The sequence below is a fragment of the Rhododendron vialii genome, chromosome 6a (assembly GCF_030253575.1).
Source record: "Rhododendron vialii isolate Sample 1 chromosome 6a, ASM3025357v1".
NCBI classification, from domain to species: Eukaryota; Viridiplantae; Streptophyta; class Magnoliopsida; order Ericales; family Ericaceae; genus Rhododendron; species Rhododendron vialii.
In genome coordinates, this window is record NC_080562.1 from 38685312 (window position 1) to 38713283 (window position 27972).

General features: G+C 40.9%; 2 protein-coding genes and 1 non-coding gene across 4 annotated transcripts; 2 read left to right on the forward strand and 1 right to left on the reverse strand.

Annotated features, from left to right (window-relative positions):
* The first annotated feature begins 2349 nt into the window (after nucleotides 1–2349).
* LOC131328718 (uncharacterized) lies at nucleotides 2350–9438 on the forward strand. Its single transcript, XM_058361624.1, has 5 exons — nucleotides 2350–5478; nucleotides 5944–7950; nucleotides 8025–8111; nucleotides 8356–8424; nucleotides 9352–9438. Exons 1-5 carry the CDS (start codon nucleotides 2350–2352, stop codon nucleotides 9436–9438), a joined length of 5379 nt encoding a protein of 1792 aa, XP_058217607.1.
* On the reverse strand, nucleotides 2914–3020 carry LOC131331690 (small nucleolar RNA R71). The gene has a single exon (XR_009201490.1). It is a non-coding gene; the product is annotated as a small nucleolar RNA R71 (small nucleolar RNA).
* Nucleotides 9439–16984: 7546 nt separating the features above from the next.
* Nucleotides 16985–27841, forward strand: LOC131328836 (uncharacterized). 2 transcript variants are annotated; one of them, XM_058361777.1, is made up of 9 exons: nucleotides 16985–17143; nucleotides 18554–18957; nucleotides 19048–19132; nucleotides 19268–19654; nucleotides 20245–20348; nucleotides 20488–20549; nucleotides 20824–20888; nucleotides 26177–26445; nucleotides 27497–27841. In XM_058361777.1, exons 1-8 carry the CDS (start codon nucleotides 17108–17110, stop codon nucleotides 26402–26404), a joined length of 1371 nt encoding a protein of 456 aa, XP_058217760.1. In that variant the 5' UTR covers nucleotides 16985–17107; the 3' UTR covers nucleotides 26405–26445; nucleotides 27497–27841. The 2 variants fall into 2 exon arrangements, with proteins under 2 accessions (XP_058217760.1, XP_058217761.1); XM_058361778.1 differs by having other exon boundaries at nucleotides 20827–20888.
* The last annotated feature ends 131 nt before the right edge of the window (nucleotides 27842–27972 follow it).

Consider the following 27972-nt stretch of genomic DNA (forward strand, 5'->3'; position numbering starts at 1 on the left):
GTTTGTTGCTATGAATGAGGAGATTGAGTCTCTTCAGAAGAATCAGACATGGGAGTTAGTAGAACCGCTGAAAGGGAAGAGGATTGTTGGATGCAAGTGGATCTTCAAGCGCAAACCAGGTATTCCAGGGGTAGAAGACGCTCGGTTTAAAGCTCGGCTAGTGGCGAAAGGATACAGCCAGAAGGAGGGTGTTGACTACAATGAGGTATTTTCACCAGTTGTAAAACATAGTTCCATTCGCACTTTACTTGCTATTGTTGCATGTTATGATCTTGAGTTAGAGCAACTTGATGTCAAAACTGCGTTTTTGCATGGCGAGCTTGAAGAACAGATTTATATGCGTCAGCCTGAGGGATTTGTTGTTTCTGGTAAGGAGGATCACGTTTGTTTACTTCGTAAGTCTTTGTATGGCCTCAAACAATCCCCTAGGCAGTGGTATAAGCGGTTTGATACTTTTATGATAAGCCAGTCATATTCTAGGAGTGAGTATGACAGTTGTGTGTATTTTCGAAAACTTCCAGATGGTTCATTTGTTTATCTACTGTTGTATGTTGATGATATGCTTATTGCTGCCAAGAGTGTATCAGAAATCAACAGGTTGAAACAACAGTTAGGTGGTGAATTTGAGATGAAAGATTTGGGTGCAGCAAAACGTATTTTGGGTATGGAGATTTGATAAGTCCTCAATAGTGTAAATAAATGGGCTTATCGATCCTTATTTTGTCACTCTCACGTGCGTAACTTGCTTTATTTAGATGATATTGCACGGAGGTTGTGTTTTTGTGAGTTACAGGTAAAAATGTGGAAATAAGACGTTTTGAACGCCAAGGAAACGAACCCGAAAGCATCCAAAGAGCCAAGACCATGTGGCATCCCGCCACCGAGTCCCAAGGAGCATGTAAAGAAGGGTCGAAGGCTATTCGGGGCATCAAAGTGGTCGTTGGAAAGAAGAAAACGATTTGGAAGTTTCTGCCAGCAATGTACCGGTATCATGAAATCTCGATACCTGTACAACTCAGACAGATTTGGTTCAAAATGCTGAGAAACAAGACTTGTACCGGTATCGAGATTTCGTGATACCGGTACAACCTGGAAAAAATCTGCTTTTTGTGCCCGACTTTTGTAGCTTTCTAGGGGCATTTAGGACCTTTGTAGCTCATTTTTAAGGGGCTTTAAATACCCCCAGACCTGAGGGGAGTAGGTCATCTTTCATTTTTGCACTTTCTCTCTCTACCTCCATTAATGGAGCTCCCACCTCTCTCTTCATTTATGCTTTGAGCAAGGTTTTTAGGTACGATCCATTTACTTCCGAAGCATTTCACCTTCATTAAAGTTGTAAGGAATCTTCTCCTCTTCGAGGATCTTGTCTTTATTTCGAATTTAATCAATGTTTAGTTTTCTCCTTATCTTTACCCTTGCTCATTTCATGTCTTCTTTCGATATGTGTGAGTAGTGTAGTAAGGTTAGGTTGTGGGATGGTTAGCATCCCGTAACCAAGGGTGTTGCTTGTTCTTCTCATGTAATTTTCGTTTTTCTAGCTTAAGCATGTGCTAGGATCAATTTTATGTATCGAAACTTTGAGGTGTTAATCTCTTTGATCAAATGTAGGCAAGGGTTAAGCTTCTTGCCACATTTGATACTTGGAGCTATGTCCCTCTTTGTGTTTGTTAAAATGAATCAAAAGAGCCCTAGTCATGTTTAACACCGTTGTTAAGAAGAGAAGAATCGAGTTAATCCTTACGTTATGGGTGCTAATTATCCCTAAACCTAGCCTTTAGTTTAATCTTCAGTTAAAAAGCCGTAGTTAGGTTAAGTAGCCACTTTCTAAATCGCTCAGTTGGCCGTCTCAACGCCGAACTTTGGTTGGCGGTCCTAACGCTAAAATCTCTACGCAAGCTAATCTCCGAACCGAGTTATGGATGCGCTCCCTGTGGATTCGACCCCGGACTTCCGGGTATTATTATGCTTTCAACCGACCTAGCCCTACGCTTGGGGCATTCTTATTGCAACACACTTTAAGGTCGCAAGCATTTTTGGCGCCGTTGCCGGGGAGCGCTTTCTTTTATAGCTTATCTTTGGAGGTTCGCCAACCCATTGTAAGTATCTCGTTAATTTTAACTTTGCGTGATTTATACTTAATCTAGCGGATACCTCTAACTTGAGTTTCTCAAACGTGAGGTTTAACGAAGCTAGAGTAAGTACAAATCACATTTTCTTTTATTGTCTTCTCTTATCGAGGCGGCGGCATAGCCCCTCGAAGCTGTTGTTAGGAGGCGGCGGCATAGCCCCTCTTGTCTGTTTACTTTGTGCTTGTTGCCCATTAATTCTCGAGAAGGGTTTTTAAATTGTATGCGTGGTGGTCATCGTGGTGCCTTTCGAAGCCCAAATTCTAAAAGGCTTCATAGATCTTTTTCTCCTCCTCGACCCAAAACTCCTCGTCGGGTTCGAGCTAGGACACCACCACCCCAAAGAACTCCTTTTTCTATAAGAACCCCTCCTCGAGAAAGAATGGCCGGAAACGGTGAAGGCGAAATGCCGCCGGTTGTGCCCGAAAGGACTATGAGCGACTATTTGAATCCGGCCCGTACTACTCCGCGGCCCACTATAGTCCTTCCGGCCGCAACCGAGGCGAATAACTTCACCGTTAAAATGCATCACATTAACATGATGCCTTCTTTTTATGGGAAAGACAAAGAATGTCCGTACACTCATATGCGGGCATTCGAGGAGTTGGTATCAACAATAGTGTCCACGCCCGCTCAACTTGAGTCCGCAAAGCTAAAACTTTTCCCATTTTCTGTGAAAGACAAAGCCAAGATTTGGTTGAATAACATGAGGCCCCAATCCATGGCGAATTGGGCGGATTTATCAAAGGCTTTTTACATGAAATTTTTCCCCCCACATCTCACAAAGGAACTCATGAATCAAATTCAAACTTTTAAACAAAAAGAGGGGGAATCATTTTATCAATATTGGGAGAGGTACAAAGATTTGCTAAACTCTATTCCACACCATGGCTTACCGGTTTTTCAAAGAGTCGAGTATTTGCTAAAGGGATGCTTTCCAAGCACTCGACTTCTTATGGATAGCATGTGTGTGGGTGGAGTTATGGCCAAAACCCCTGATGCGGCGTGGGACTATTTTGAGGAGTTATCTGAAAAAACTCAAAACTGGGATTGCTCGGACCCTTCCGAAAAGAACATGGTTAATTCAGTTCCGAGCAATTCCGGAAAATTTCAATTGAATGAGCAAAATGAGCTAGCCCACAAGGTCGCCCAGCTTTCCCGCCAAATTGAAACTTTACAACTCAACAAAGTTGCTGGGATGGCCTCTGTGGCCAAGGCGGAAGAAATTTGTGTGTTGTGTGAAATTGCAGGTCATGCTACGGGAGATTGCCAAATGCTCCCGGCCGTTAAGGATATTCTTCAAGGAACCGGGCAAGCGGAGGTCAATGCCGTTAATCAACGGTTTGACCCTTATTCTCAAACTTTCAATCCGGGGTGGAAAATGCATCCTAATTTCCGGTGGAGCGATTCTCAACCTCCCGGACCTCCACAAGTTCCACCACCTCAACAACACCAAGCTTTTCGGCCTCCGCAATCTCAAGGAGCGCCGAGATTCTCACAACATCAACAACCTCCGGGGTTTGCGCCTCCGGGACCTCCTCATGGGCAAAATCAATTCCAACCTCAAAAGCGGTCCTTGGAGGATATTATGTCATCTTTTATGCAAAGTCAAACGTCCCTCAACGAGCAAACCACTCAAACGCTCGGGGAAATCAAGAATCAAATGGCAAAGTTGACCAATACGATGGGGATGCTCCAACAAGAAAAGGGGAAACTTCCGACTCAACCCCAAGTAAATCCGCAAGGAACTAATTATGTGGCGAGCTCTTCGGTGCTTAGTCCCGAGCAAGCCAAGTCTATTACAACATTGCGGAGTGGCAAGGAGATTGATAAGGCTATTCCTCCAAAGCCTATCAAGCCAAGGGTTACACCCATTGTATCGCAAGCTCCGGACCTTCTTATTGACTCACCAACCTCGGAGCCCTCTCCCGTTGGTGAGCATCCGGAAAACTCTCAAGTGGAAGAGCCTAAGGCCCCCGTTGCCAACATTCCGGCTCCTTTTCCCCAACGTTTGAAAGCTCCGGCCCATGCCAATACCAACTCCGAGATCTATGAGCTTTTCAAACAAGTGAGAATCAATATCCCGTTGGTGGATGCCATCAAGCAAATTCCCACGTATGCCAAGTTTCTCAAAGACTTATGCACTCAAAAGCGTAAATTGAATGTTCAAAAGAAGGTTTTCTTGACGGAACAAGTGAGTTCTATTATTCAAACCAACGTGGTTCCCAAGTATAAAGATCCGGGTTGTCCAACCATCTCAATTACTATTGGGGACAAGAAGATTGAAAAAGCCCTCCTCGATTTGGGGGCTAGTGTGAACTTGCTTCCGTATTCTGTTTATGAACAACTTGGATTGGGGGAGATGAGACCTACGCCGGTGACACTTCAATTGGCCGATAGGAGCATTCGAGTCCCGAGAGGGATGGTGGAGGATGTACTAGTACAAGTGGACAATTTTATCTATCCCGTGGATTTCGTTGTGTTGGATACTTGCCCCGTACCCGCCTCACAAGCGTCAACGTCAACTCCGGTCATTCTCGGGCGTCCATTCCTAGCCACGGCCGATGCCGTTATCCATTGCCGAAGTGGTTTGCTCAACCTTACTTTTGGCAACATGAAGATGGAGGTGAACGTTTTCAATATCGGGAGCCAAATGGGGGACGATGAGTGCATCCATGACGTCAATCTTATTGATTCTTTGGTCCAAGAGCATGTGGACACTTTCTTGTACAAGGATCCGTTGGAGGTGTGTCTCACCGCCGAAGAAGAAAATTTCCTTGATTCACCGGAGGTGGAGTATTTATGTTCATTGCTTGACGTCGAAGATGTTTGTGGGACGGACATATGGTCTCCTAAATTCGAAGAGTTGCCTCATCTCGAGAGCAAGACCCTTCCCTCGAGTATTCAACCACCAAAACTCGAGTTGAAGGTCCTCCCGGAAACATTGAAATATGCCTTTTTAGGTGAAAATGAAACTTACCCGGTGGTGATCTCCTCCTCTCTCGTCGGCTCGCAAGAATCCCAACTCCTTGAAATTCTAAAGCGGCATACCAAAGCCATTGGTTGGTCTATCGCGGATATCAAAGGGATAGATGCTTCAATTTGTTCCCACCACATTGCCCTCGAAGATGATGTCAAACCTTCTCGCCAACCCCAACGCCGGTTGAATCCCATAATGAAAGATGTGGTGAAGGCGGAGGTTTTGAAACTCTTGGATGTGGGAATTATCTACCCGATCGCCAACAGCAAGTGGGTTAGTCCTATCCAAGTGGTCCCCAAGAAATCCGGTGTCACGGTGGTTCCCAACGCCAACAATGAATTGGTCCCTACACGAGTCACCACCGGATGGCGTGTGTGTATCGATTACCGGAAGCTTAATGCTAGCACCCGGAAGGACCACTTCCCTCTTCCTTTCATTGATCAAATCTTGGAGCGGGTTGCGGGGCATGCTTATTATTGCTTTTTGGATGGATACTCGGGATATAATCAAATTGAGGTCGCCTTGCCCGATCAAGAAAAGACGACGTTCACTTGTCCTTTTGGGACGTTCGCTTATCGACGCATGCCATTCGGCTTGTGTAACGCGCCCGGAACCTTTTCACGATGTATGATGGGCATATTTAGCGATATGATTGAGAAGATCGTCGAGGTATTTATGGATGATTTCTCGGTGTTCGGCGATTCATTTGACTCTTGCTTGGAAAATTTGGAGAAGGTTTTGGCGAGGTGTGAGGAGAAAAACTTGGTGCTCAATTGGGAGAAATGCCATTTCATGGTAACTCATGGTATCGTTTTGGGCCACATTGTATCATCAAAGGGGATCGAAGTCGACAAGGCCAAAATTGATCTCATTGCCACCCTCCCGACCCCTAAATGTGTCAAGGACATCCGCTCTTTCCTCGGGCATGCCGGTTTCTACCGGCGTTTTATCAAAGATTTTAGTGCAATATCTCGGCCGTTGTGCCACCTCCTTTCAAAGGATACTCCATTTGAGTGGACTCCGGCCTGTGAAGAAGCGTTCAAGAAGTTGAAATCAAGCCTCACTTCTCCCCCCATTGTGCAAACGCCGGATTGGAATTTGCCCTTTGAACTCATGTGTGATGCTAGTGATTATGCGGTTGGGGCGGTTCTCGGGCAAAGGAAAGACAAAAATCCATACGTCATCTATTATGCAAGCAAAACTCTAAACGAAGCTCAAATGAATTACTCCACCACGGAAAAAGAGTTGCTTGCCGTCGTCTTTGCCTTAGACAAATTCCGATCATATTTGGTGGGGTCCCCTATTATTGTCTACACCGATCATGCCGCTTTAAAATACCTTTTCACGAAGCAAGACGCAAAAGCACGGCTCATTCGGTGGATCTTATTGCTTCAAGAGTTCAATATCACGATTAAGGATAAGAAGGGAGTGGAAAATGTGGTGGCGGATCACTTATCTCGCTTTGAATTCGAGGACTCTTCCTCCAAGCTCCCAATTGTTGATACATTTCCGGACGAACAACTTTTTGCCGTTGTGAGTTGCCCTTGGTATGCCGATATAGTTAACTATCTTGTCACCGGGCGCATTCCCGATCATTGGACCCCGCAAGACCGGAGGCTTTTTCTTAGTGAGGTGAAAAGATTTTTCTTTGATGATCCTTATCTTTTCAAATATTGTTCGGATCAAATTATCCGGCGATGTGTGTCCGACGAAGATCAACGGGGGATTCTCTCATTTTGCCACACCGAGGCGTGTGGTGGCCATTTCTCTCATAAAAAGACCACCGCCAAAATTCTCCAATGTGGATTCTATTGGCCAAATCTTCATAAGGATGCTTATGCATTTTGTCGGGCTTGTGAGCAATGCCAAAAACTAGGTGCGGTGACTCGGAGGAACATGATGCCCCTCACCAATATCCTAGTCGCGGAAGTGTTTGATTGTTGGGGAATTGATTTTATGGGCCCATTTCCAAATTCTTACGGGTTCCTTTATATTCTCTTGGCGGTGGACTACGTGTCCAAATGGGTTGAAGCCGTGGCTACACGCACCAACGATCACGCAGTGGTGCTTGATTTTCTCAAGGAGCATATTTTGTCAAGGTTCGGAACGCCCCGGGCCATTATAAGCGATCAAGGCTCACACTTCTGCAATCGGCCTTTTGCGGCCCTCATGAAGAAGTATGGCATTACCCACAAGGTATCCACCGCCTACCATCCACAAACCAATGGCCAAGCCGAGCTCGCTAATCGTGAGGTAAAACACATTTTGGAAAAAACAGTTAATCCGAACCGGAAGGATTGGTCACTTCGTTTGACCGATGCCTTGTGGGCATACCGGACCGCGTACAAGACCGTGTTGGGCGCTTCACCCTATCGGCTTGTCTACGGTAAGGCGTGTCACCTCCCCGTTGAGTTGGAACATAAGGCATATTGGGCCATAAAATCTTTAAACTTTCGGTTTCCCGATGCCGGCGCTCATCGTAAACTCCAACTCAATGAACTCGAGGAAATCCGGCGGGATGCGTACGATAATACCAACATTTATAAGTCAAAAGTCAAAGAATTTCATGATAAGAATATCCAAAGAAAGAATTTTGAAGTTGGGCAAAAAGTGTTATTGTACAATTCCAAACTCCATGTTTTTCCCGGAAAATTGCGATCTCGTTGGGAAGGGCCCTATGTTGTGCACCAAGTTTTTCCGCACGGTGCTATTGAAGTTGTGAATCCCGCAAATGGTTATATTTTTAAAGTGAATGGTCAACGTTTAAAACCGTTTTTGGAAAATTTTACGGTGGAGGATACAATGGAGGAGTTAATTGATCCGGTTTATTCGGATGATCCGTTGGTTTGAAAGGTTCAAAAAAAAAAAATGTTTTCACGGGGAGTTTTTGCGTACTTCTGGACTTAATTGTTTGGAAGGCCCGGCCTCTTCGGGGGTACCCATCATTGACTTGGGTTATAGCTTCGCACGCCGCTATTCAAATAAGGTTCGTGTACCCAGCTCCGGTTAGTAAGGGCAAATTTTTTGTGGTCCGGTATAGCCACCTGTGCTTCGCTTAAGATGTTGATAGCTTGCTTCGTGACACCTTAAGTGAAACATGGGGAGAAAAGTAGTACCCGTTTAATCACGTGACGATTCAGTGGTTTAAATACTTGTTAATAATAGTTTTTTGGGGCCGGGCTAACTCGAGCCGGCGGTACTCATGTCATTTGTCTCCTCTTTGGAAGTTGGTTCTTAACTCTTTTGCAGGGTGGTGCCCTTCGAAGCATTTCCGTTGACGAACGGTGGCGATGGCAAAAATCCTCCAACTTGGTCGAGGTATTGGGTGGTTGACATTCCACCCCGTCGGTATATTTTTGTTGTCCCTCTCTTATTTATCGTCTTTTGCATTGAGGACACTGCATATTTCAAGTTGGGGGGGATGATTTATGCTTTTAGTTTATTTTCTTGGTTTTGCATGGAAAAATTTTAAAAAAATTTGTGCAATTTTTCCTTGTAATTAGTGAATTCAAGTGCTAGATACTTAGATTATGCTCAATTTTTCCTAATAATGGCAAGAGTCATGCACCCCGTCGAATTTGATCATGTGTTGAATCCACGTGCATGCATATATGTGAACTTTGTTGAACAAATTGAGCTCCAAGTTGTGTCAAGTAGCATGCATCGCCTAGAGTTGAAGTTCGTTTTGAACCATCCCATGCTTGTTTGTCTCTTTTTCTGCACTTGCGTGAATAATTTCCGTTTGTTCATACTTGAGTAGTTTAGATATCTTTTATGCATCATTTTGGAGTTTATTGGCGTACGTAGGAAATGATACAAGGCAATTTTTGCATGATAAAACCACAAAAGAGTCTCCTTGTCCTTAATTTTGAACCGAAGTCCGAGTCTCCATTTATTGCTCAAGCTTAGGGAACCGGATGTTTGGAGGGTTGTGTAGAATTGTGTTCCAACGATCTAAGGTGGTTTGGTGTGGTGTGAATGTGATAAAAGGGGTTGGGATGCAAAAAGGGTGAAGAATTGATATGTGATTCTCTATCTCTCCTCTCCCACTTCAAAAAGTTAAAGCTCCAAATTTTCATTTCCCTCTCCAAAGCTCTCGAAATTGGCCCCTCAAACCTCTCACTACAAATCTCAACTCAAATGCCCTATTCATCAAAGAAAAATAAAACAAATGCTATGAAAGAGCAAAATCGGATTCAAAAAGAGGATTGACTACTATGATGAGAGGATTGGTTAGACCTCCAGGCTTATATTTTGGATGAGAAAGATTTTGATGAGGAGAGAGAGCTCGAGGCTAAATACTGTGAGGAGCCGGATGAGGAGGACGACTAAGTGTGGTGGAGTCGGTGGTTATAGTTCTAGTAGGACATAATTAGTAGTTTTTCTTTATTTTTCACAACTTTGTTTGGTGTTTGGCCGACATGTGGCCGTGGTTGGGTAGTTTAGGGGATGGTAGTAGCCAAGGGTAGTTGAAACCAAGCAGAAATTTTATGGCCGCTACCCTTTTTGTTTCCCTTTTCTTGGCACCAAGGTCATTATAAGCTACTAAAGTCCTTAGTTGATCCTAATGTACGCTCTTCTAACTCCGTTTGATGCATGATCGATATTGAATGCTAATCTAGTATGAAATTTCCGTTAGCTTAGTTTGTTTGTGAATAATTACTTAACTCTTATTGCTCGGCGCTCTTTTGATTAGCATGCATAGCTTTTTGTTTCCTGCTATTGCGATTTTTGCTTGCGCTTATCATGGGATGTTCTAGTTTATTCCTTTGTGCAAGTTCCTATCCGAGTACGTTCTTTTGAGTCCTGGAATTGAAATTCAAGGTGGATGTATGTTGCTTGGCCGTTGGCATAATTTGTTCACCTTAGTTCATTGTATGCACGCACGTGGGTTGCATGTGATTGAGTTCGAAGGGGTGTTGATTGTGGACTCTTGCCGTATCCTAAGTTGAGCATAATTTCGTATTTTGTTTCGGGGGAAAATTGCATAGTATGGCCATATACTTTTTGTTTAAGTTTGCTAGGGACTAGCAAAGTCCAAGTTGGGGGGTGTGATAAGTCCTCAATAGTGTAAATAAATGGGCTTATCGATCCTTATTTTGTCACTCTCACGTGCGTAACTTGCTTTATTTAGATGATATTGCACGGAGGTTGTGTTTTTGTGAGTTACAGGTAAAAATGTGGAAATAAGACGTTTTGAACGCCAAGGAAACGAACCCGAAAGCATCCAAAGAGCCAAGACCATGTGGCATCCCGCCACCGAGTCCCAAGGAGCATGTAAAGAAGGGTCGAAGGCTATTCGGGGCATCAAAGTGGTCGTTGGAAAGAAGAAAACGATTTGGAAGTTTCTGCCAGCAATGTACCGGTATCACGAAATCTCGATACCTGTACAACTCAGACAGATTTGGTTCAAAATGCTGAGAAACAAGACTTGTACCGGTATCGAGATTTCGTGATACCGGTACAACCTGGAAAAAATCTGCTTTTTGTGCCCGACTTTTGTAGCTTTCTAGGGGCATTTAGGACCTTTGTAGCTCATTTTTAAGGGGCTTTAAATACCCCCAGACCTGAGGGGAGTAGGTCATCTTTCATTTTTGCACTTTCTCTCTCTACCTCCATTAATGGAGCTCCCACCTCTCTCTTCATTTATGCTTTGAGCAAGGTTTTTAGGTACGATCCATTTACTTCCGAAGCATTTCACCTTCATTAAAGTTGTAAGGAATCTTCTCCTCTTCGAGGATCTTGTCTTTATTTCGAATTTAATCAATGTTTAGTTTTCTCCTTATCTTTACCCTTGCTCATTTCATGTCTTCTTTCGATATGTGTGAGTAGTGTAGTAAGGTTAGGTTGTGGGATGGTTAGCATCCCGTAACCAAGGGTGTTGCTTGTTCTTCTCATGTAATTTTCGTTTTTCTAGCTTAAGCATGTGCTAGGGTCAATTTTATGTATCGAAACTTTGAGGTGTTAATCTCTTTGATCAAATGTAGGCAAGGGTTAAGCTTCTTGCCACATTTGATACTTGGAGCTATGTCCCTCTTTGTGTTTGTTAAAATGAATCAAAAGAGCCCTAGTCATGTTTAACACCGTTGTTAAGAAGAGAAGAATCGAGTTAATCCTTACGTTATGGGTGCTAATTATCCCTAAACCTAGCCTTTAGTTTAATCTTCAGTTAAAAAGCCGTAGTTAGGTTAAGTAGCCACTTTCTAAATCGCTCAGTTGGCCGTCTCAACGCCGAACTTTGGTTGGCGGTCCTAACGCTAAAATCTCTACGCAAGCTAATCTCCGAACCGAGTTATGGATGCGCTCCCTGTGGATTCGACCCCGGACTTCCGGGTATTATTATGCTTTCAACCGACCTAGCCCTACGCTTGGGGCATTCTTATTGCAACACACTTTAAGGTCGCAAGCAAGATTTGCAGAGATCGAGTAGCTGGCAAACTATTTTTGAATCAGAAGTCTTATGTTCTTAAAGTGCTTGAGCGCTTTGCCATGCAGAACTCGAAGCCAGTCAGTACCCCTTTGGCAGCACACTTTCGACTTTCAGCTGAGTTGTCACCACAGTCGGAGGATGAGGAGAAGTATATGTCTCAGGTTCCATATTCGTGTGCAGTTGGGAGCCTTATGTACGCCATGGTATGTACTCGTCCTGATATTTCACATGCAGTTAGTGTCGTTAGTCGTTATATGGGGCGTCCAGGAAAGGCACATTGGGAGGCTGTGAAATGGATACTACGGTATTTGTGCGGAACTGCAGGTGTTGGTCTATTGTTTGGGATTGCCAATTCTGGTGATCATGCTGTTGGTTATGTTGACTCGGATTTTGCTGGTGACCACGATAAGAGGAGGTCTCTGACAGGTTATGTTTTTACTCTGTCCGGAAGTGCCATTAGTTGGAAAGCTACTTTACAGGCTACAGTTGCGCTGTCTACAACAGAAGCGGAGTATATGGCCATTGCTGAAGCTGTGAAGGAGGCATTGTGGATGAGAGGTTTGCTTTGTGAGCTTGGTCTTACACAGGGTGTGAGTTCAGTATTTTGTGATTCGCAGAGTGCTATACATTTGACTAAAAATCTGATGTATCATGAGAGGACCAAGCATATCGATGTCAGGTATCACTTCGTTCGGGATATCATCTCACAGAAGCAAGTTGAGGTGAAGAAAGTGGGTACGGCAGATAACCCAGCAGATATGTTGACTAAACCGGTTCCGGTTGCCAAGTTCAAGCATTGCTTGGGCTTGCTTGGTATTTGCAGTTGATCGCCCCTCGGGGGCATTTGGCGAGTGAGAGGTTAGAAGGGGATAGCTATATTTGGTGATTTGGTTCGGTGGAATTCAAGTCAAGGTGGAGAATTGTTGGGAATGCCTTGTATATGCCTTGTATTCTTTAGTCCCACATTGGTTATCTATGTTGTTCCTATTTATGTAGCCTATTATAAATAGGGCTTTTGGGGAACTCTTAAAGAATCATCTCTTGGGCTTTCATATTGTGGCCTTTCTAGAGTAACGGATAATAGCCGGCTCTTTGTATCTCTTCTTCACGTTGGTTAGTAAATCCTCTCTCTCCTCGCCCGTGGACGTACCCAATTTGGGGAACCACGTATATCTTGTGTCTTTGTGATTTCTTGTTTAGTTTTAGTTTTTCAATTTCTCGTTCTTAGCTTTGCGTTCATAGCGTTCGTTACAACAATGTCTAAAATGCCGACGAATTACTTGCTCTTTAACGAATTACTTGCTCTTTAACGTCTACCGAAGGACAGCAGTTGGAAGTCTTGAGTCTCGTCTGGGTGGGTTTCAGTTGATGCTCTTATTTACACTGATGAAAATTTACGTCACAGTTGGAAATTTTCTAAACGCATGAACATTCTATGCCCTTGGACTCAAACTAATTGTAGTCGTTTTGGCCGAGGAAAGGACTCTTAGCTTGGCTTAAATAGTTCCGAAAAGGCAAAAACTCCCCAAACAAAAGCGACCGGGACAACGCGACTTAGGGATGGCAACGGGTGATTAAAAAGGTTTTGAACTCGCTGTTCAAAAAAAAACAAAAATTGATAGGTACACATACTATATGCGATATTAAAATACTTATAACTTTAACCATATATAAGTCATAATGGTCAGGTCTTAGGTGGGATAGGGTAGTTAGGGTGGGAGATTCCGTAAACCATACCGGCCCCAAATGGTGGTTGTCTAAGCTCTACCATACCCGCTCCTATTGGAGGAAAAGTGGTGAAAACCCGAATACCATATGGCCAGGTCAGTGGCAGCCGTATCCATCGGGTACAAGGGGAAATTGTAATCCCCAAACCATGACTTCCCAAAACTAAAACATACGCAAACTAGAAATAAACTGTCTTGCCTTTTAAAGATTTTTTTGTATAATATTTATCATGAGATATTTTGACTTTCCCTCATAGTACTTAATATTTGCTAGTATTCTTCAAAGAAGAGGAACAATGGCTTTTCTGCTCCCAGATAACATCGCTTCTGTTAGGAATTTGATTTCGTTCCAGCAGCAAAACGTAGTAATTAAGCTTAATTAATTGCTTTAGTTCAGTTAGTTTACTCAAAACAATCCAAATCAATCAAACTTTCTCTTTCCGAATTAATCTAGAAGCTAATCGAATTTAGAATAACTCAGCGGATCGATACTTAGTCTTAGCTATTATTCTTCTGAATAACAGTTAATTCTTAACAGCTTTTACAAAATTTAATTTTGATACAGTATGACACGATCAATTATCAGTGTCGGTACAAATTTTGACTAAGCCAAAAAGAAGTGAGAGATCTGACCACATAAAAATCGACGCCTGACCGTACACAGGGATCATAATTCTTTATTCTTGTTTTTCGCAACAATATATCTAGAGTTTCTCGAAGTAGAATTCACGATGCTTGAGGGGAACTCACTAGTTAGTACTGGACCAAATTTGCCAATATGAATTGGTTCACCAGCTACATGTGTGACTAGCTTGTTTGTCTATGAAGCGTTTCCAGCTGATGTTCATGAGCCCGGCCAACCAAAAGTTAATTAATTATTGTAAGTTCTGATTTCCCCAAGTACTGATCAGGGTAATATGGGGTGCGATTGATTGGTCAAATTAGACATGAGATCGATCATGATCACAGTGGATCGCATTTTTTGTACGTCATTTGAATGTATCTTAATTGGTATATGTCAAAGGCGATGAACATATTTCCTAAAAACTTGAGATATGACTATGTGCCACGTTCGATAGGATATTGATAATCCACTCGTTATTACTTCGGCAGAATTAACTTTCTAAAGATGAATTTGGTAAAAGATGTGCATTTCTTTTTCTTTTTCTTTTCTTCTTTTTCTTTTTCTTTTCTTTTTTTAATTGTCTATAAGTTACCTGGGAAGGGTAAAAACTAAAAAGTATGAACAAGTAATCAGCCCACGACGAATTATTCAACTCCCTTGAGTACCATGTGGTAACCTCTACGTACAATTAAACGACTGTCACCACACCCTTATGAAAAATTGATTACATCCGAGCGATTCTGGGGTCAAATCCACTTTGAATTTGATAAAACAATGTGAATCATTTGTTTTCGCTCAATCACTCAACGGAAGTCAATGATAGTTAATATTCCTATCACAAAATTTGTCGCAACGTACATGGTCAAGAGTACCACTTAGGAAAAGTCACATGGTACTCTAGAAGCGTTTGAATAATTACTCTCAGCCCACTGAGATCCGAACATTGTAAAATTATTCAAACTGACATGCATGAAGTTTTCCTCCTTAATTTGTTTGAATAAGACAACTAGAAAAATAAAAACATGAATAATAATATAAAATCATAGATACAATACAGAAAAAGGAATTAAAATGAAATCAGTGTAAAAATATGAATAATAATATAAAATCATAGATACAATACAGAAAAGGAAAATGATATCAGTGTGTCCCCACAGGCCACAGCCACAATGGACCTTTGAGATGAAATACAATAAAAGGAATCATGCAAATCCATAAGTACTTAAAAAAATGCGATACACAAATATGATCACTAAAGTATTAGCATTTTTTTAAAATTCCTCGAACAACTTCCGATTCATTTTTCAAACGTACCCGCAAAACCCGTTCTCACACTTGTCCCCCGACGGGCAAGTGCCCAAACGAGCACATGTTCCCACACGTCCCACAGTCATTGTTCGTGTCAGTGAGCACGTCCCGGCACTGCTTGTTGCAGCATTGCATACCCAGCAATGCTACACACACAGCAAAAATGCACATATTTTGTGCACAGATTTTTTGTGGGGCTCACTACGGGTCCCACACAAATAATCAGAGCCGTTCATTAAATGTAAAATATTTTTTCAAGAGCCCCCGTAAAATATTTTTTCAAGAGCCCCCGCGAAAAATCAGCTCAATCCGATACTCATAGGTGCTCGATTCAATCATTTAACTTTTCATTCGAATTTCAGGATAATGAAAAGTTAGATGATTGAATCGAGCATTTATAGGTGTTGGATTAAGCTGATTTTTTGCGGAGGCCCTTGAAAAAATATTTTTCATTTAATGAACGGCTTGGATTATTTGTGTGGGATCCGTAGTGGGCCCCACAAAAAATCTGTGCACTTTTGCTGTGTGTGTAACATTTCTGTTGCATACCCGCGCCCAACACCGCAGTGAAAGGCTGAAACTGAGCATTATATTTGTTGTTGATAATGTCTATGGAGTTTGTGAATTTTTGGCATTTTGAAAAATATGGTTCATTTACTCCGGATTAAAGCGGTGCTTCCGTTAGTTGACGGTGGATTTATGGTCCCAAGATTAGTCGAGGTATGTGTATGCTGGCCCGGACATGCATGCACCTGATTATCAAAATTTTTTAAAAAGGCTGAAATTCGAAGAATTAGATTTCCTGTTTTTGGGTGGATAAAAGGGAATCAGTTATATGGGCTATCCCTTTTTTAACTTTCTAATCTGTGATGAGATTAACGGAAACGTCTAAGGGAGGATTAGGAACGTAGTTAAGGCCAATTCATTATTTACGTCCCACATAGATTAAATGAGAAACTAAGCATTACTTTATAAATCTTTTGCCTTAAAACAACAATTGCCACCTGATATGGGTGTGCTAGTCATAATAACTATTGCATTCTTATACTAAAGATCCTTCATGGCGCTTCATATTGGCACTTGACATGGGTTGTCCGGCATTAAAAAATAACTTGTTTCATGATGATTCAAATCCGAGTATGTCACTCTCTATGGGTGACTATCTTTTTTCGGGTCAATCCTTAACCCTTTTCCCCGTTGTTTTAATGATAAAAGCATTCTACTATTCTAGTGCTTTGTCCAAACTAATTAGGCTATGCTTGGGACACTTAAAAAATCGCTTTGAGAGCCAGAAATAAGAGGAGATTAGCTTTCACAATTTCCAGGGCGTAATTTTGGAGCTAGGACCTTGGAACTGACTGGTGCCACAGTATCAATATCGTCGTCAAAACTTTTCTTATTTCGGTCTTTCCATAATTGCCAGAGTACGACATTTATGAAGAGAATGTTCCAAGATATAGTACCCCAAACCCGATCTATCCCAATAGTTTTCGAAATTAATTCTCATATTTTTAGAAACCCATTAATCAAATGCATGTGGAGCCTTCAAATCTACTTCTCATAACCTGGCCGCTGGGAATGAGCGAGGTATTCCCGAAATACTAAAAGAAAGTCACTCTCAGATCATCTCCAATCGTTTGGCAGCGGCTCTCGAAAGAAAGTCACACCCGGAGCTGCGCATTTAAAAACATCTCTAATCCTTACGTTTTTTTTTCATCCAATTTTTTTTGGGTGTAATAATAAATGGGTAAGAATTGAAGATTCCGTCATAGACGCGAAGCGCGAAATCCCTGATTTCACCCCGACCCACCGATTCTCTCTCTCTCTATCTCTCTCCCCCTCTCTCTTTACAGACGCGAAATCCCTGATTTCACCCCGACCCACGGCTTCTCTCTCTCTCTCTCTCGATCGATGTTTTATCCACAGAACAGCGCAGAAGGAATGGCGGTGTGGAAGATCCCTCTCTCTCTCTCTCTCTCTCTCTCTCTCTCTCTGTGTTATACGTATGAGGTGTTTGTATGTGTGTTTGGGTTCTATTCTAAAAGCTGCGTAGTTTTTCATTTTGGATAGAAACAAACCTTGGTCAATCTTTCCAACTGATACTACATGTAGATTCTTAACTTTTTACCGAAATTTATAATCTACTTTAGCCGATAGCAAAAGGATTTTGGTATAGTTCGAAGTTGTAACAAAAAATCCAATCTTTTTTCATGTTATATTCAGAACTTTTGGTTTTATTTTGATTTCTTTCAGAAATTTAGCCTTATCTATCAATATTCTGGAGAAGAATTTAAGGGTAAGCAAAATTCATTTTTGCTATAGTTAGGATAAATTTTAATTGGGTTTTGCTCAATAAAGTCATTTACTTCAACAAAAAAAAAAAACAACTGTAGAAGATGAATTTTAGGTAGGAAGTGATAGTTTTGTAACAGGTGACATATTAAGGGGAAATTATACTTTGCCCCCTTAAACTATCACCCGGCCACACTTTGCCCCCTCCAACTACTCAATCGAACACTTAACCCCCTTTAACTATTATTTTGCTGCCACCCTAACCCTTCCGTTTGTTGTCTGTTAGGGTTTTGGATGGAAAATTTTTTCGGGCCATTATTTTTTAAACCCAAGGACAAAATCACCCTCTCCTTCTCTTTCTAGCATACACAACCATCTTAAAGATGAAATTTTCCAGACTTTACACAAACCCATCTCTCTCTCTCTCTCTCTGTGTGTTAAAAAATTAAAGGGGGTTAAGTGTTAAAAATATGGTTAAAAAATTAAAGGGGGTTAAGTGTTAAAAATATGGTTAAAAAATTAAGTGTTCCAAATTTCAATCCGTTTGAACCGGTGGAAATATTTTAGTTTTCTAATCATTTTATCTTAAATGGTCATAATTAAATTTTGATTCTAGAACTCTCGTTGATTAACCATAAGAAAGTCGTAGAATAAAATATCTCTTAGGGCTAATCAACGAGAGCTCTAGAGTCAAAATTTAACTATGATCATTTAGGATAAAATGATCAGAAAACTAAAATCTTTCCACCGGTTCAAATAGATTGAAATTGGGAACACTTAGTTTTTTAACCTCTTTAGACAGTTTATATATTAAAAAATATGGTTAAAAAATTAAGTGTTCCAAATTTCAATCCGTTTGAACCGGTGGAAATATTTTAGTTTTCTAATCATTTTATCCTAAATGGTCATAATTAAATTTTGATTCTAGAACTCTCGTTGATTAACCACAAGCTTGTCCTAGAGGGGGCAAGCTTGTGTAAGAATAACGAAATATGGAGATTTTCATTTTGTTTTATTTCGATTTGTTAACTTCCTTTTGTTCTACTCGTTGTTAACCATTGAAAGGAAGCGGGTGCTGATTGTAGTAGTTATGATTTGGAAGAAAAGATTGAGAAGATCCTTTCTGGTGATGACGAGGAAAGACTGATCTCATTTTTGACAACCCTGCCTCTATTAATTGATGGCACACCTCAATATTGCCGGCACCATCTTTTGGATAATCTCTGCATGCGTGATAACGTGAAATGTGCCACTGCGTTGCTGGAAGGGAAATTGGGTGGCCTAGGACTGGATTTGGATGGGGATCACCTCTTGCATCGTGCGGCTAGATTTTGTTCATCGGACCTGGTCCAGTTATTTCTTCACCATAAAGCTCGAAGTGATACCAGATATTCTGATTATAGATATGATCGTGGCGAAGATCTGAGGAATGGGTTGCGCCCACTCGATATAGCGTTTAACTTTGCAAGGTCAAAAAGAAGAAAACACACACAGAGTACTTCTTCTTCCTGATTTTGGCACTGTGTTTTTCATTCCATCTCATTTTTCCTCTTGTGCAGAAGTCAGTACCCCTTTTTGGAGTCGTATCCATTTGGAGGGCAATCTACTTTTCAAATGATACTGTATCTTTGCCAACTCGGAGCGGTTTGTTTGTTTTCATAGAATGCTTGCTTATATTTACTTTTTTTTTTTTATCTTCAGCTGTCAAAGGTTTGGATATGAGGTGGATGAAAGAATTAAGAGGTTTCCTCCTGGGGCTCTTTTATTGACTTGTTGCAGGGACATGTTGGGGATACTATTAAGTTTCTTGCGTGTTCATCCGAGGAAGTTGCAAAGGAAGCGTACCATTATGCAAGGAAAGGAAAGCTCATTGAGTTGGCTCTCTTGCTGATTGTGGCTCGCGAAAAGATTTTGGTCCCTATCGATTTGTACGTCGAAGGTGGTGTTGGTTCAAGCGGAAGAACCACCATCCTGCATTGGTTACAGTTTCAAATCCTAATACTAACTTATGAGGAGAAATTAATGGGAGACTGTAAAAATGGCAAGTCAACTAAGATTCGCAGGGATAAGATGGTTATGAGGTCAGCTGCACTATTGCTTGAAGTTTTTGGGAGGGCTGGTCATGCTATTGAGGAAATTGTTCAGTACCTGTCACGGTCACCTTTTGTATGTGTTTTAATACCTCATATTCTGGTTCCTTGCTTCATAATAGAAACAAGACATATTTGCGCAGGCATTACCAAATCAAACCGAGCCTTATGTCCCAATCACTTGGGGTCGGCATTGAGATATGAATACAGAGGGAGGACTGGACCAGTGAGCGTACCGGTGAAGGGACCAGGCGAATGGGTCACCGGTCCAATCTGTATCGAACCGTGACATCATAATTGCATAATTAATTTGTTAAAATTATATATAGCCACAAATTTTACAAGAAAAATAAACCAAAATCACGCGATACCAATATATTTTCACATGGTAGAAGTGTTATTCTTATAGTCTCACGTCGGTGGCAAATTGAACATAATGCGTTGGCTTCCCTTTTTCAAGCTCCATGCGATTTGTTTGTGCCTCACGCATCCCGGTTTACAACTTTAAATTACTGGCTGAGTCGTTTATGTGTGTTAAAAGAGTAACTTAATCATATGCCGTTGAGCTTGTTTAGCATACTTCATATGCATGTCTGTGTAACGAGTTGTCCAGAATGACTATCTGATACTTTATTTCATCAAGTTATCATCTGCGTTCCCATATAGGCGAGAAGTGAAGAACTGGAGAAACATGCTGTTTTCTGGCTTAAGGAAGCAGGATTTAAATTCAAGAATGGGGACTTTGATTTTAGCACTATGGACTGGTTTGAGTACGCAGTTGTTTAATAACTTTTTTTTCCGTATTGTGTTTCTTCTCTTTATGCACATTCATTCTTCTTATATCTCTTGTTGCGGTTAATGGTTAAACCTTGAGTGGCCGAATAAAACTGGTGTACCTTATTGTGACAGCATTGCACTTACTGATTCCTTAAGGACCATGAACAGGACCCCTACCAAGGATGCTCCATCAGGTGTTTTTTCGTGCTCTAGAACTCTATTCTTACGATTAAATTATGGAAAAACAACAAAAGCGGGATGATGTGGCAGTGGCAATTCTGTAAATTGAAGCCATTTTTCTCGGTGTTCTTCACTCAAAAACTATGCATTGTCATTACTATTAAACAAATGTAACTTTTACTTCCTAATTATTATGATGAATTGAAAATGGCACACAAGGCTTGGTTTGGTGAAAATGCCATACAAGCTTCTGATGACTTCATTTTTCTTCCTTTCTTTTTTCCACAGCAGAGACAGATTCCAGTACTCGCCTGCCTTTTCCGCAGCAAAAAATTCCGTCTTTGCCCCTTTGGGTAAGAGAATTTGTATTTGTCATGTTCCATACTATATTAATGTTATTGGTTCAAGCGTCCTAGGAATCTTTTGGATTTGGTGCTTTACGCTATTTGCTTTCTGTTCTTTGTTTTCGTTTTTTTGGACTGAGATGCTTTGTGTCGTAGTAAACAACTTTTCCTTTAAGTGACTCGTAGCTGATTGATTTTCTAGAGAAGGGGACGGGAAGGGGGAGGGGCGATAGGTGAATTAACCCAACATCTTTGTGGCCTTATGCCATGTTTTTAAGAGATATTTTATAGGAAGCTCAGACACATTTATAGAGGAGGCATGTGTGTTAGACTTCTATGCTCTTTGGATACTCCTAGGAGCATGTCCATTACTTCATCAATGTAACTTAAGCGCCAAATTAGGTCCGTATAATCGTCTAATCCTAAAAGCGTGTCCAGTACTTGTTCTCCGCATCTTGATTCAAAAAACCATAATTATTGCATCAGACCTTTCCTGGTCTATGCCGACACTTCTGCAGCTGTTCTTGAACCATTAGAACACGTCCTACTTAAGGAATCTCTTCCCAATAATCTTGTAATCTGCTTTCATCAGAATCCCACTTATGGACTTTTAAGTATAAGTGAATCCGTTCTGAATTGTAGTGTTAGAAATTGTATTGTGGTGTCTGCAATTGAATGGTAACGTGAAGCATATCTCGCCGTTTGAATTACGAAACATAAGCTTTCGAATTTAAGTGGTGACATGGTTCATTGTTTTCGTTGCATTTGAATAACTGTCCATACATATCTCATAAACTAGATTTTAAAAAATATGAAATTCTAACGATTACCAGGATTATCAAGCATTTTGTGAAATTCCGTGTTGCTTGCTGTGTTACATGGACTCTTGTATTGTCCTCACGTTAGCTAAAATGGATACGGCATATGTTACATGGATATGGGTGTGGGTATCAGGGTGTATACCCATGTATCTGACATCTAAACCCTGAAAATTAGGATACGTGGATATGGATCAAGATCTGGACACGGGTATGGGGTACGGAAAATGATAACTTTTAATATATTTTTGCTATGAACCTGAGTTTATAACTTGCCCTGACAATTCTCTAATGCTACATTTGTGGCCCAAATTCTATGAAACAGTAGTTTGGCCTATTTATCCTTTAGCCTATTTAGATTGGTTTTTGTCCCATTTATCCTTTGGTTTGGATTGAAAGTTGTATAGCCCATTCAAACTTTAGCCCAGTGGCCCATGTTGCCTTTAACCTAAATAAACAACTAACTTGACTTTGTCTTCACATAAATCAAAAGACTGCGTTTAATTTATCCAAACACTCGTCTCCCTCCCTCCCTCTCTTGTCCGTTCAGATCACGTTACAATGAAACCTTAGTAGCCGCCAGTCTTGTTATTGTCTGGTCTTTGAACAAATATGACACTCAGTTCAGTCTTGCAGAACGCGAGGATCTCGTCGTTTCTCTTTTTCTTCGATCTGATCTTCTGAAAGCAACTTGCTGCCAGATCTGAATGGAATTCATCCATCAAAAGTTATTCTCTTTTCAAACATCATCCTTGAGTCAGCCGTGTCTGACAAAAATGTGCCAGGTCCGGCCCATATGCTGCACCTGCACTGCGGTACTGCGGCACTGCGACACTGGTACTTTGCCCAAAATGGAGGATCCATGTAGCATAGGATACGACATGGGTATGAGCTTGAGTTATGTGTTCGACTCCCATACCCATTTTAAGCACCTAGATCCTCAGTTTTATGATATTTGAGCTCGCTTTAGGTCTTCTCCTCCCCGTAGCATTGCTACCCAATAATGTTATTCTATCTGCTCTTTTAACTATTGCATCTCCAAGTCTGTGGTAGACATGCCCAAACCACCTTAGCTAAGTGGCCTGACATTCTTGTTTTGCTACCAACCCAATAATCAAGCAGTAATAGGAACGAAGAATAAACGATGTACACCGGATATACGTGAAAAATCCTAGATGGGTAAAAAACCACGAGAAGGAATCAAACACTACAAACCATTGTGCGGTTACAAGTAATCTTACCCTATGATTCTCAATCCTCACAAATCGCCGTAAGTCTTGCTTGCCGAATCCATGTTCACCACACCCAGTGCTTGACTGCTGCTGAACCACAAGCCTTCCACTATCCTTCGGAATCCACTGAAGGCCAACTCAAGTAAGTTGAATCAAAATTGTGAACCCCTCTTAGAGTTTCATTGTAGCTTGAACAATTTAATAGGAACTCCAAGATTCAAATATAAAAACCCATATGTGTTGTTTGACCTTCGATCAACCCAACACCTTTTGACTGCCGCTCCCTTTTCTCGTCTTTTAGTTTCATACCCTAGCAGCCACAAGGAGACCACTATATATATTAGTTGTGCCACGTCACAAGCCGATCTGATCGGTCCGATCTGTTCCACTCCCAAATTTTGCCTCATTTAAGACAGGTTGCTCTCCGATTGATATCTGGTTGATCACCCGATCAATCCATTCTGTTTTAATTCAATTTACTAACTCTCAGTTACAAAAATAAATGACTCATTCCACTCTAATCCTATACAGACTCGCTATGCTTAGAAAAGATAAAAAGAAATTACAACCCGATAAAGGTGTCAATGGAATTGCCAACCAAAAAATAGCACCGCCTTTTGGAGCTAACAATCTCCCCCTTTGGCACTTCCATGACAATTTCTATTTTTTACATAAAATATATTATATTTCCCTAAATAATATAAATAAAAAATTCATATCCAAGATATATATATACTATTTTTTTATTACTAATATAAAAATTTCTATTTATATAAAAATAGTCAGCGTATCCCCGCACCCGTGTCCAAATTTGGATACATATCCCCAAATCCTCTGTTTTTAGCTTTGAGATGTCCGACCCTTGGAAATGTACCCGCACCCGATTCCCGTACCCGAGTCCGAGCAACATGGATTCCCATCACTACTGGTCACTTTCTTGAAAAATTGTTTGAAATTTTTGGTAAACAACGCCATAGCTTCAAGATCATATTCACCATCACAATCAGAATCCCTAGACTCGGCTTTGAGAACTTGAAAAAGCAATCGGCTTAGCCGAAGGTTTAATTTTTTTATTTTTGAGACTCATGTTGTAACATATCAGCTCCATAAGTTTGGAGGAGGCCTACCACTTCTTCAACAGATTTTTCATTGAGTTTACGTTTACCCTCAAACATAGTGACCTTCATCTTAAACCTTTCTGGCAAGGATCTCAAAATCTTCTTAATCACCCTGAAAGGAGGAATAGGCTCACCGATGGTTTCGCAACTATTAACAATACCGATGAATTTAGAGTAGAATTGATTAAACGTCTCGTCCTCCTCCAATCTAATTATCTCGAATTCAGTAGTTAGCCTTTGAAACTTAGATTGGTTAACATGATGCGTTCCTTCATGACAAGTTACTAAAATGGCCCATGCCTCTTTAGCAATCTTGCAATTAGCTATCTTACGATGTTCATTAACATCAACAACACTAAATAATATGTCTAAGGCACGATTATTAGCCTGTAAAGGTGCTTTTTCAGAAGTAAGTTTAGGGACCTGTTTTCCTTCTACTGTTTTCATAGGATAACTATATCCAGTAATGCAAGAATTCCAAATTTCCTCATCCATAGACCTCATGATAGCCTTTATTCTAGATTTCCAGTAATCAAAATTTTCACTATCCAGAATAGGTGCGCGACTCGACGGATAATTCATGTTAGTGTTCATATTCATTATTGCTACAAATAAGCTCTAGGAAGAAATCCTAAAAAAAATGAGCGACCCACTCTGATACCAATTGAAATTCCTTTTTCACGATCAAATACTCAAAAGCAAAGTAAAAAAGGAACGAAAAGCCATAACAGGTGAACACCCGAATATTCGTGGAAAATCCATTAGAAAGGGCAAAAACCACGGAAGGAAATTGAACCACTAAAAGTAATCTTTGTGCAGTTACAAAAACGACCTTAGCTAAACAATCGTGAATCCTTATCGACTGGCCAAAGATCGATTTGTTGAATCCACGTACACCGCACCGCACCAAGTGGTTGATTGCCGCACGTCTTGAATCCTCAAGTCCACCGAGATACTTCCAAAATCTACCGGAAGAACATTTGAATCAATGATTGAAACAAGCTCTTGGAGTTATTCGGAAAGGTTGATGATCAATAGACCATATGTTCCTCCAAGAGATAAGCTGTGTCTTCCTTAGGTATTATCTCTGTATTGAAGCCAGAGGAGTGCAGCAATTATATCTTTCCGTGTCTTCCAAAACCCAACTAAACCATATATAAATATACTACTGGAAAACAGGATGGTTGCTTGAGCACTGTATATTACCTGTCTTTGAGTTGCTCAAGCACTGTGACTGAAAAACACTTCCATATTGCCACACACGTGATTTCTTCATTTCCTTTTCTGATATGGCATGTGCACGAAATCCTCTTGCAAAATGTTTTCCTTCTGTGCTAATTTCCTTAACAATCTCCACCTTTCTCATTTACATAATATAATCAAAATACTTCCTAAACAAACGCTCTAAAGACGGAAGAAAAATAAATTACATTCTAATAATGAGGGATACAAATCAATGTGTTTTTGCCATGGGATTTGCCAAATAAAACGTGACCTGGCCATTGACAGAGCTCAATGGGGAAAAAGGTTTCAAGTAGCTGACCCCAATTGATTGGGACATAAGGCTCGGTTTGGTTTGAGCTCGCTATAGCATTGTGAAGCAGCATTTCTAGCCTTTCACATGGATGGGGGGACATAAATTTAATACTTTTCCTTAGTCCCATATGTATAACGTTCTCAGAAAATAGGTCTTACATTATTTCGTGTTCCAGGTATTGCATTCTTACAAAAGAAATCCACCGGTAACACCCAGTATTCTGGCCGGAACGATAGTATGTGGTTTTTACACCGGTTTTCACCTAAAACGGTACAGTATTCACACCTTTGGTCCTGTAAGCATAGCCCACTTGTGGACAAATCCCAATTTTCAAAGATTTGAGTTTAGGATGATTAGACACGCATCCGATACTCATGCCTGAGCCCATGTGACAAAGGTTGCATGGATATGCCATATCGCTTGTATCTCTTGGCGTCCCAATGTCTTTGGTACTTGCTCGTGAATTTTAGTTAGATGGAGAAGTCATTGAAAGGTGGTGGTCTTTTGTTTGTAAGATATAGTACTAAGCACTGGTTTTCGTGTTGTCTTATATCGTGAATAAGTTTTTGATAAGGATTATTTGTTTGAGCAGGGTTGGTCCTCTCCTTTTCTCCAAAGCCGTGGTTTATCCTCTACGGGCAAGTCACATTACACAAATCATATCCCAAAATCAATCTCTCGTTCTCAGTATTCTGCAAGTTTGGATGTTCTAGCAAAGAAGCAAACTGAACCCATAGAGCAGAATGTGCCCCAATGCCTGTCCAAGCTGAAGCTTGCACGTGTTGCTAGGTTGCTCAGAAGGGGGATAAGAATTGCTTGATTCATGTACGAGCTCTTTGGAGTTCTCACTTGTTACCTTTGGTAAGGATTGTTTTCTTGCAGCTTCTGTAATAATTATTATGTGTTTCCGTGCATGCATGCTTGATGCTTCTGATGCCATCACGTGCACTCCCTATCATGTTATCAAGCAGTGTTTTTGGTATGTCTATCGAGACCAGGTCAGTTTTGAAAGGGATTTGAATGACCTTGTTTATTAAGCTAACCTACTGATTTAAATATTTTGTTTTTCAGTGTTAGAGCGTCCTAAGTAGCCCTCATTCTGTGCACTTGCTATCATGATTGTTGCTTTGCAGCAGATTTGCGACTTGTGTTCCTTGATGTCTAAAACACCGACTAATTACTTGCTCTTTAACGTCTACTGAAGGACAGCAGTTGGAAGTCTTAAGACTTGTCTGGGTAGGTTTCAGTTGATGCTTTACGTTTATGAGAACCAGGGTGGGGTTTTAGGTTTTATGGAGACTATAGGGCTATATCCAGCATGGCTTTCTTACAGTAGATGGATTTCCAGAATCGGGCGCTGCAAGTGCTGGATGGGCATGTAATAACGGTTTTCAAGGGCTGGTTTCTTATGAGTTCTATTGACTTAAGGCACCGTTTCATTTTTTACTGGATTATAGCATCAGGTTGGTCCATAGGCGCAAGGGGACCACATTTCCTACATTTGGTTGGAACTAATTGCAGTCACCATTACATATTCATCGGATACATTACCTAGGACGGTGTGGTATTGTTAATTCCCTGAGCATTAGTCGGATGGGATTGGTGTTAAATATGTATCGTTTAAAAATTATTTGGGGTAATTTTGATTGTTAGACGAACATGCCTATTCAATGCTTCGAACAGTTTATCAGGATTCTGCCATCCTCGAACTCTGTTATCTTGCCATTTCTTGGTGGTCAGACGAACATGCCTATTCAATGCTTTGAACAATTTATCACGATTCTAAATAGTTGAACTTTCTAGCCTTCGTATTTGTAAGATAATGTTGCTTTGTTTACTTTTAGTAATTGTTGCCTGGCACAACAGTTGACGAGAGTAGGCAATTGATCAAATGGATTTTGTAATTATGCAGTTGCTTACGGAGTTCGCCTTGGTTGAACGTGGAAGATTTCCTGGTTAAGTTTAAAGGCTTTTATGGTCATATGTTATGTATGCATCTGTCCAGGTGCTTGTGAACTTACAACGATGGCATCACGCTCTTTGACCAACGATGCACATTCTAATCAGTATTTTGGTATTGCTCTTGTAAGGATATGACTTATGAATTGACGGATTCTCTGTGCTTGTGAACTTATCTTGACACTAAGCTCTTTGACGAAGCATGCGCTTTCTAATGTAATTCATTATTCTGGTCTTCTTATAAGGCTGTAACTTAGGAATTGACATGTGCCTAATTTTGCAAACAAACTTTGAGTCGGTGCATGTTCTTCTGCTGGATAATTTGAGTACTGCTAATTAGCTAGTCATCCTTTGCGTGTGTGTCAACAGAGTCTGCACATTTCTTTTACTGTGATGTGATAATAGTTTGGGAAGCTTGAATGCGGCTGT

What these genes read in the sequence shown, in the direction of transcription:
- LOC131328836 (XM_058361777.1), top strand. Translation starts at nt 17,108, where the DNA reads ATGTTTTATCCACAGAACAGCGCAGAAGGAATGGCG. An exon ending in TACCAAGGATGCTCCATCAG is followed by an intron (nt 20,550 to 20,823) that starts GTGTTTTTTCGT and finishes TTTTTTCCACAG; the next exon opens with CAGAGACAGATTCCAGTACT. An exon ending in TTCCGTCTTTGCCCCTTTGG is followed by an intron (nt 20,889 to 26,176) that starts GTAAGAGAATTT and finishes TTGTTTGAGCAG; the next exon opens with GGTTGGTCCTCTCCTTTTCT.
- LOC131328718 (XM_058361624.1), top strand. Translation starts at nt 2,350, where the DNA reads ATGCGTGGTGGTCATCGTGGTGCCTTTCGAAGCCCAAATTCTAAAAGG. An exon ending in GGTTCGTGTACCCAGCTCCG is followed by an intron (nt 8,112 to 8,355) that starts GTTAGTAAGGGC and finishes ACTCTTTTGCAG; the next exon opens with GGTGGTGCCCTTCGAAGCAT. An exon ending in AATCCTCCAACTTGGTCGAG is followed by an intron (nt 8,425 to 9,351) that starts GTATTGGGTGGT and finishes TTAGACCTCCAG; the next exon opens with GCTTATATTTTGGATGAGAA.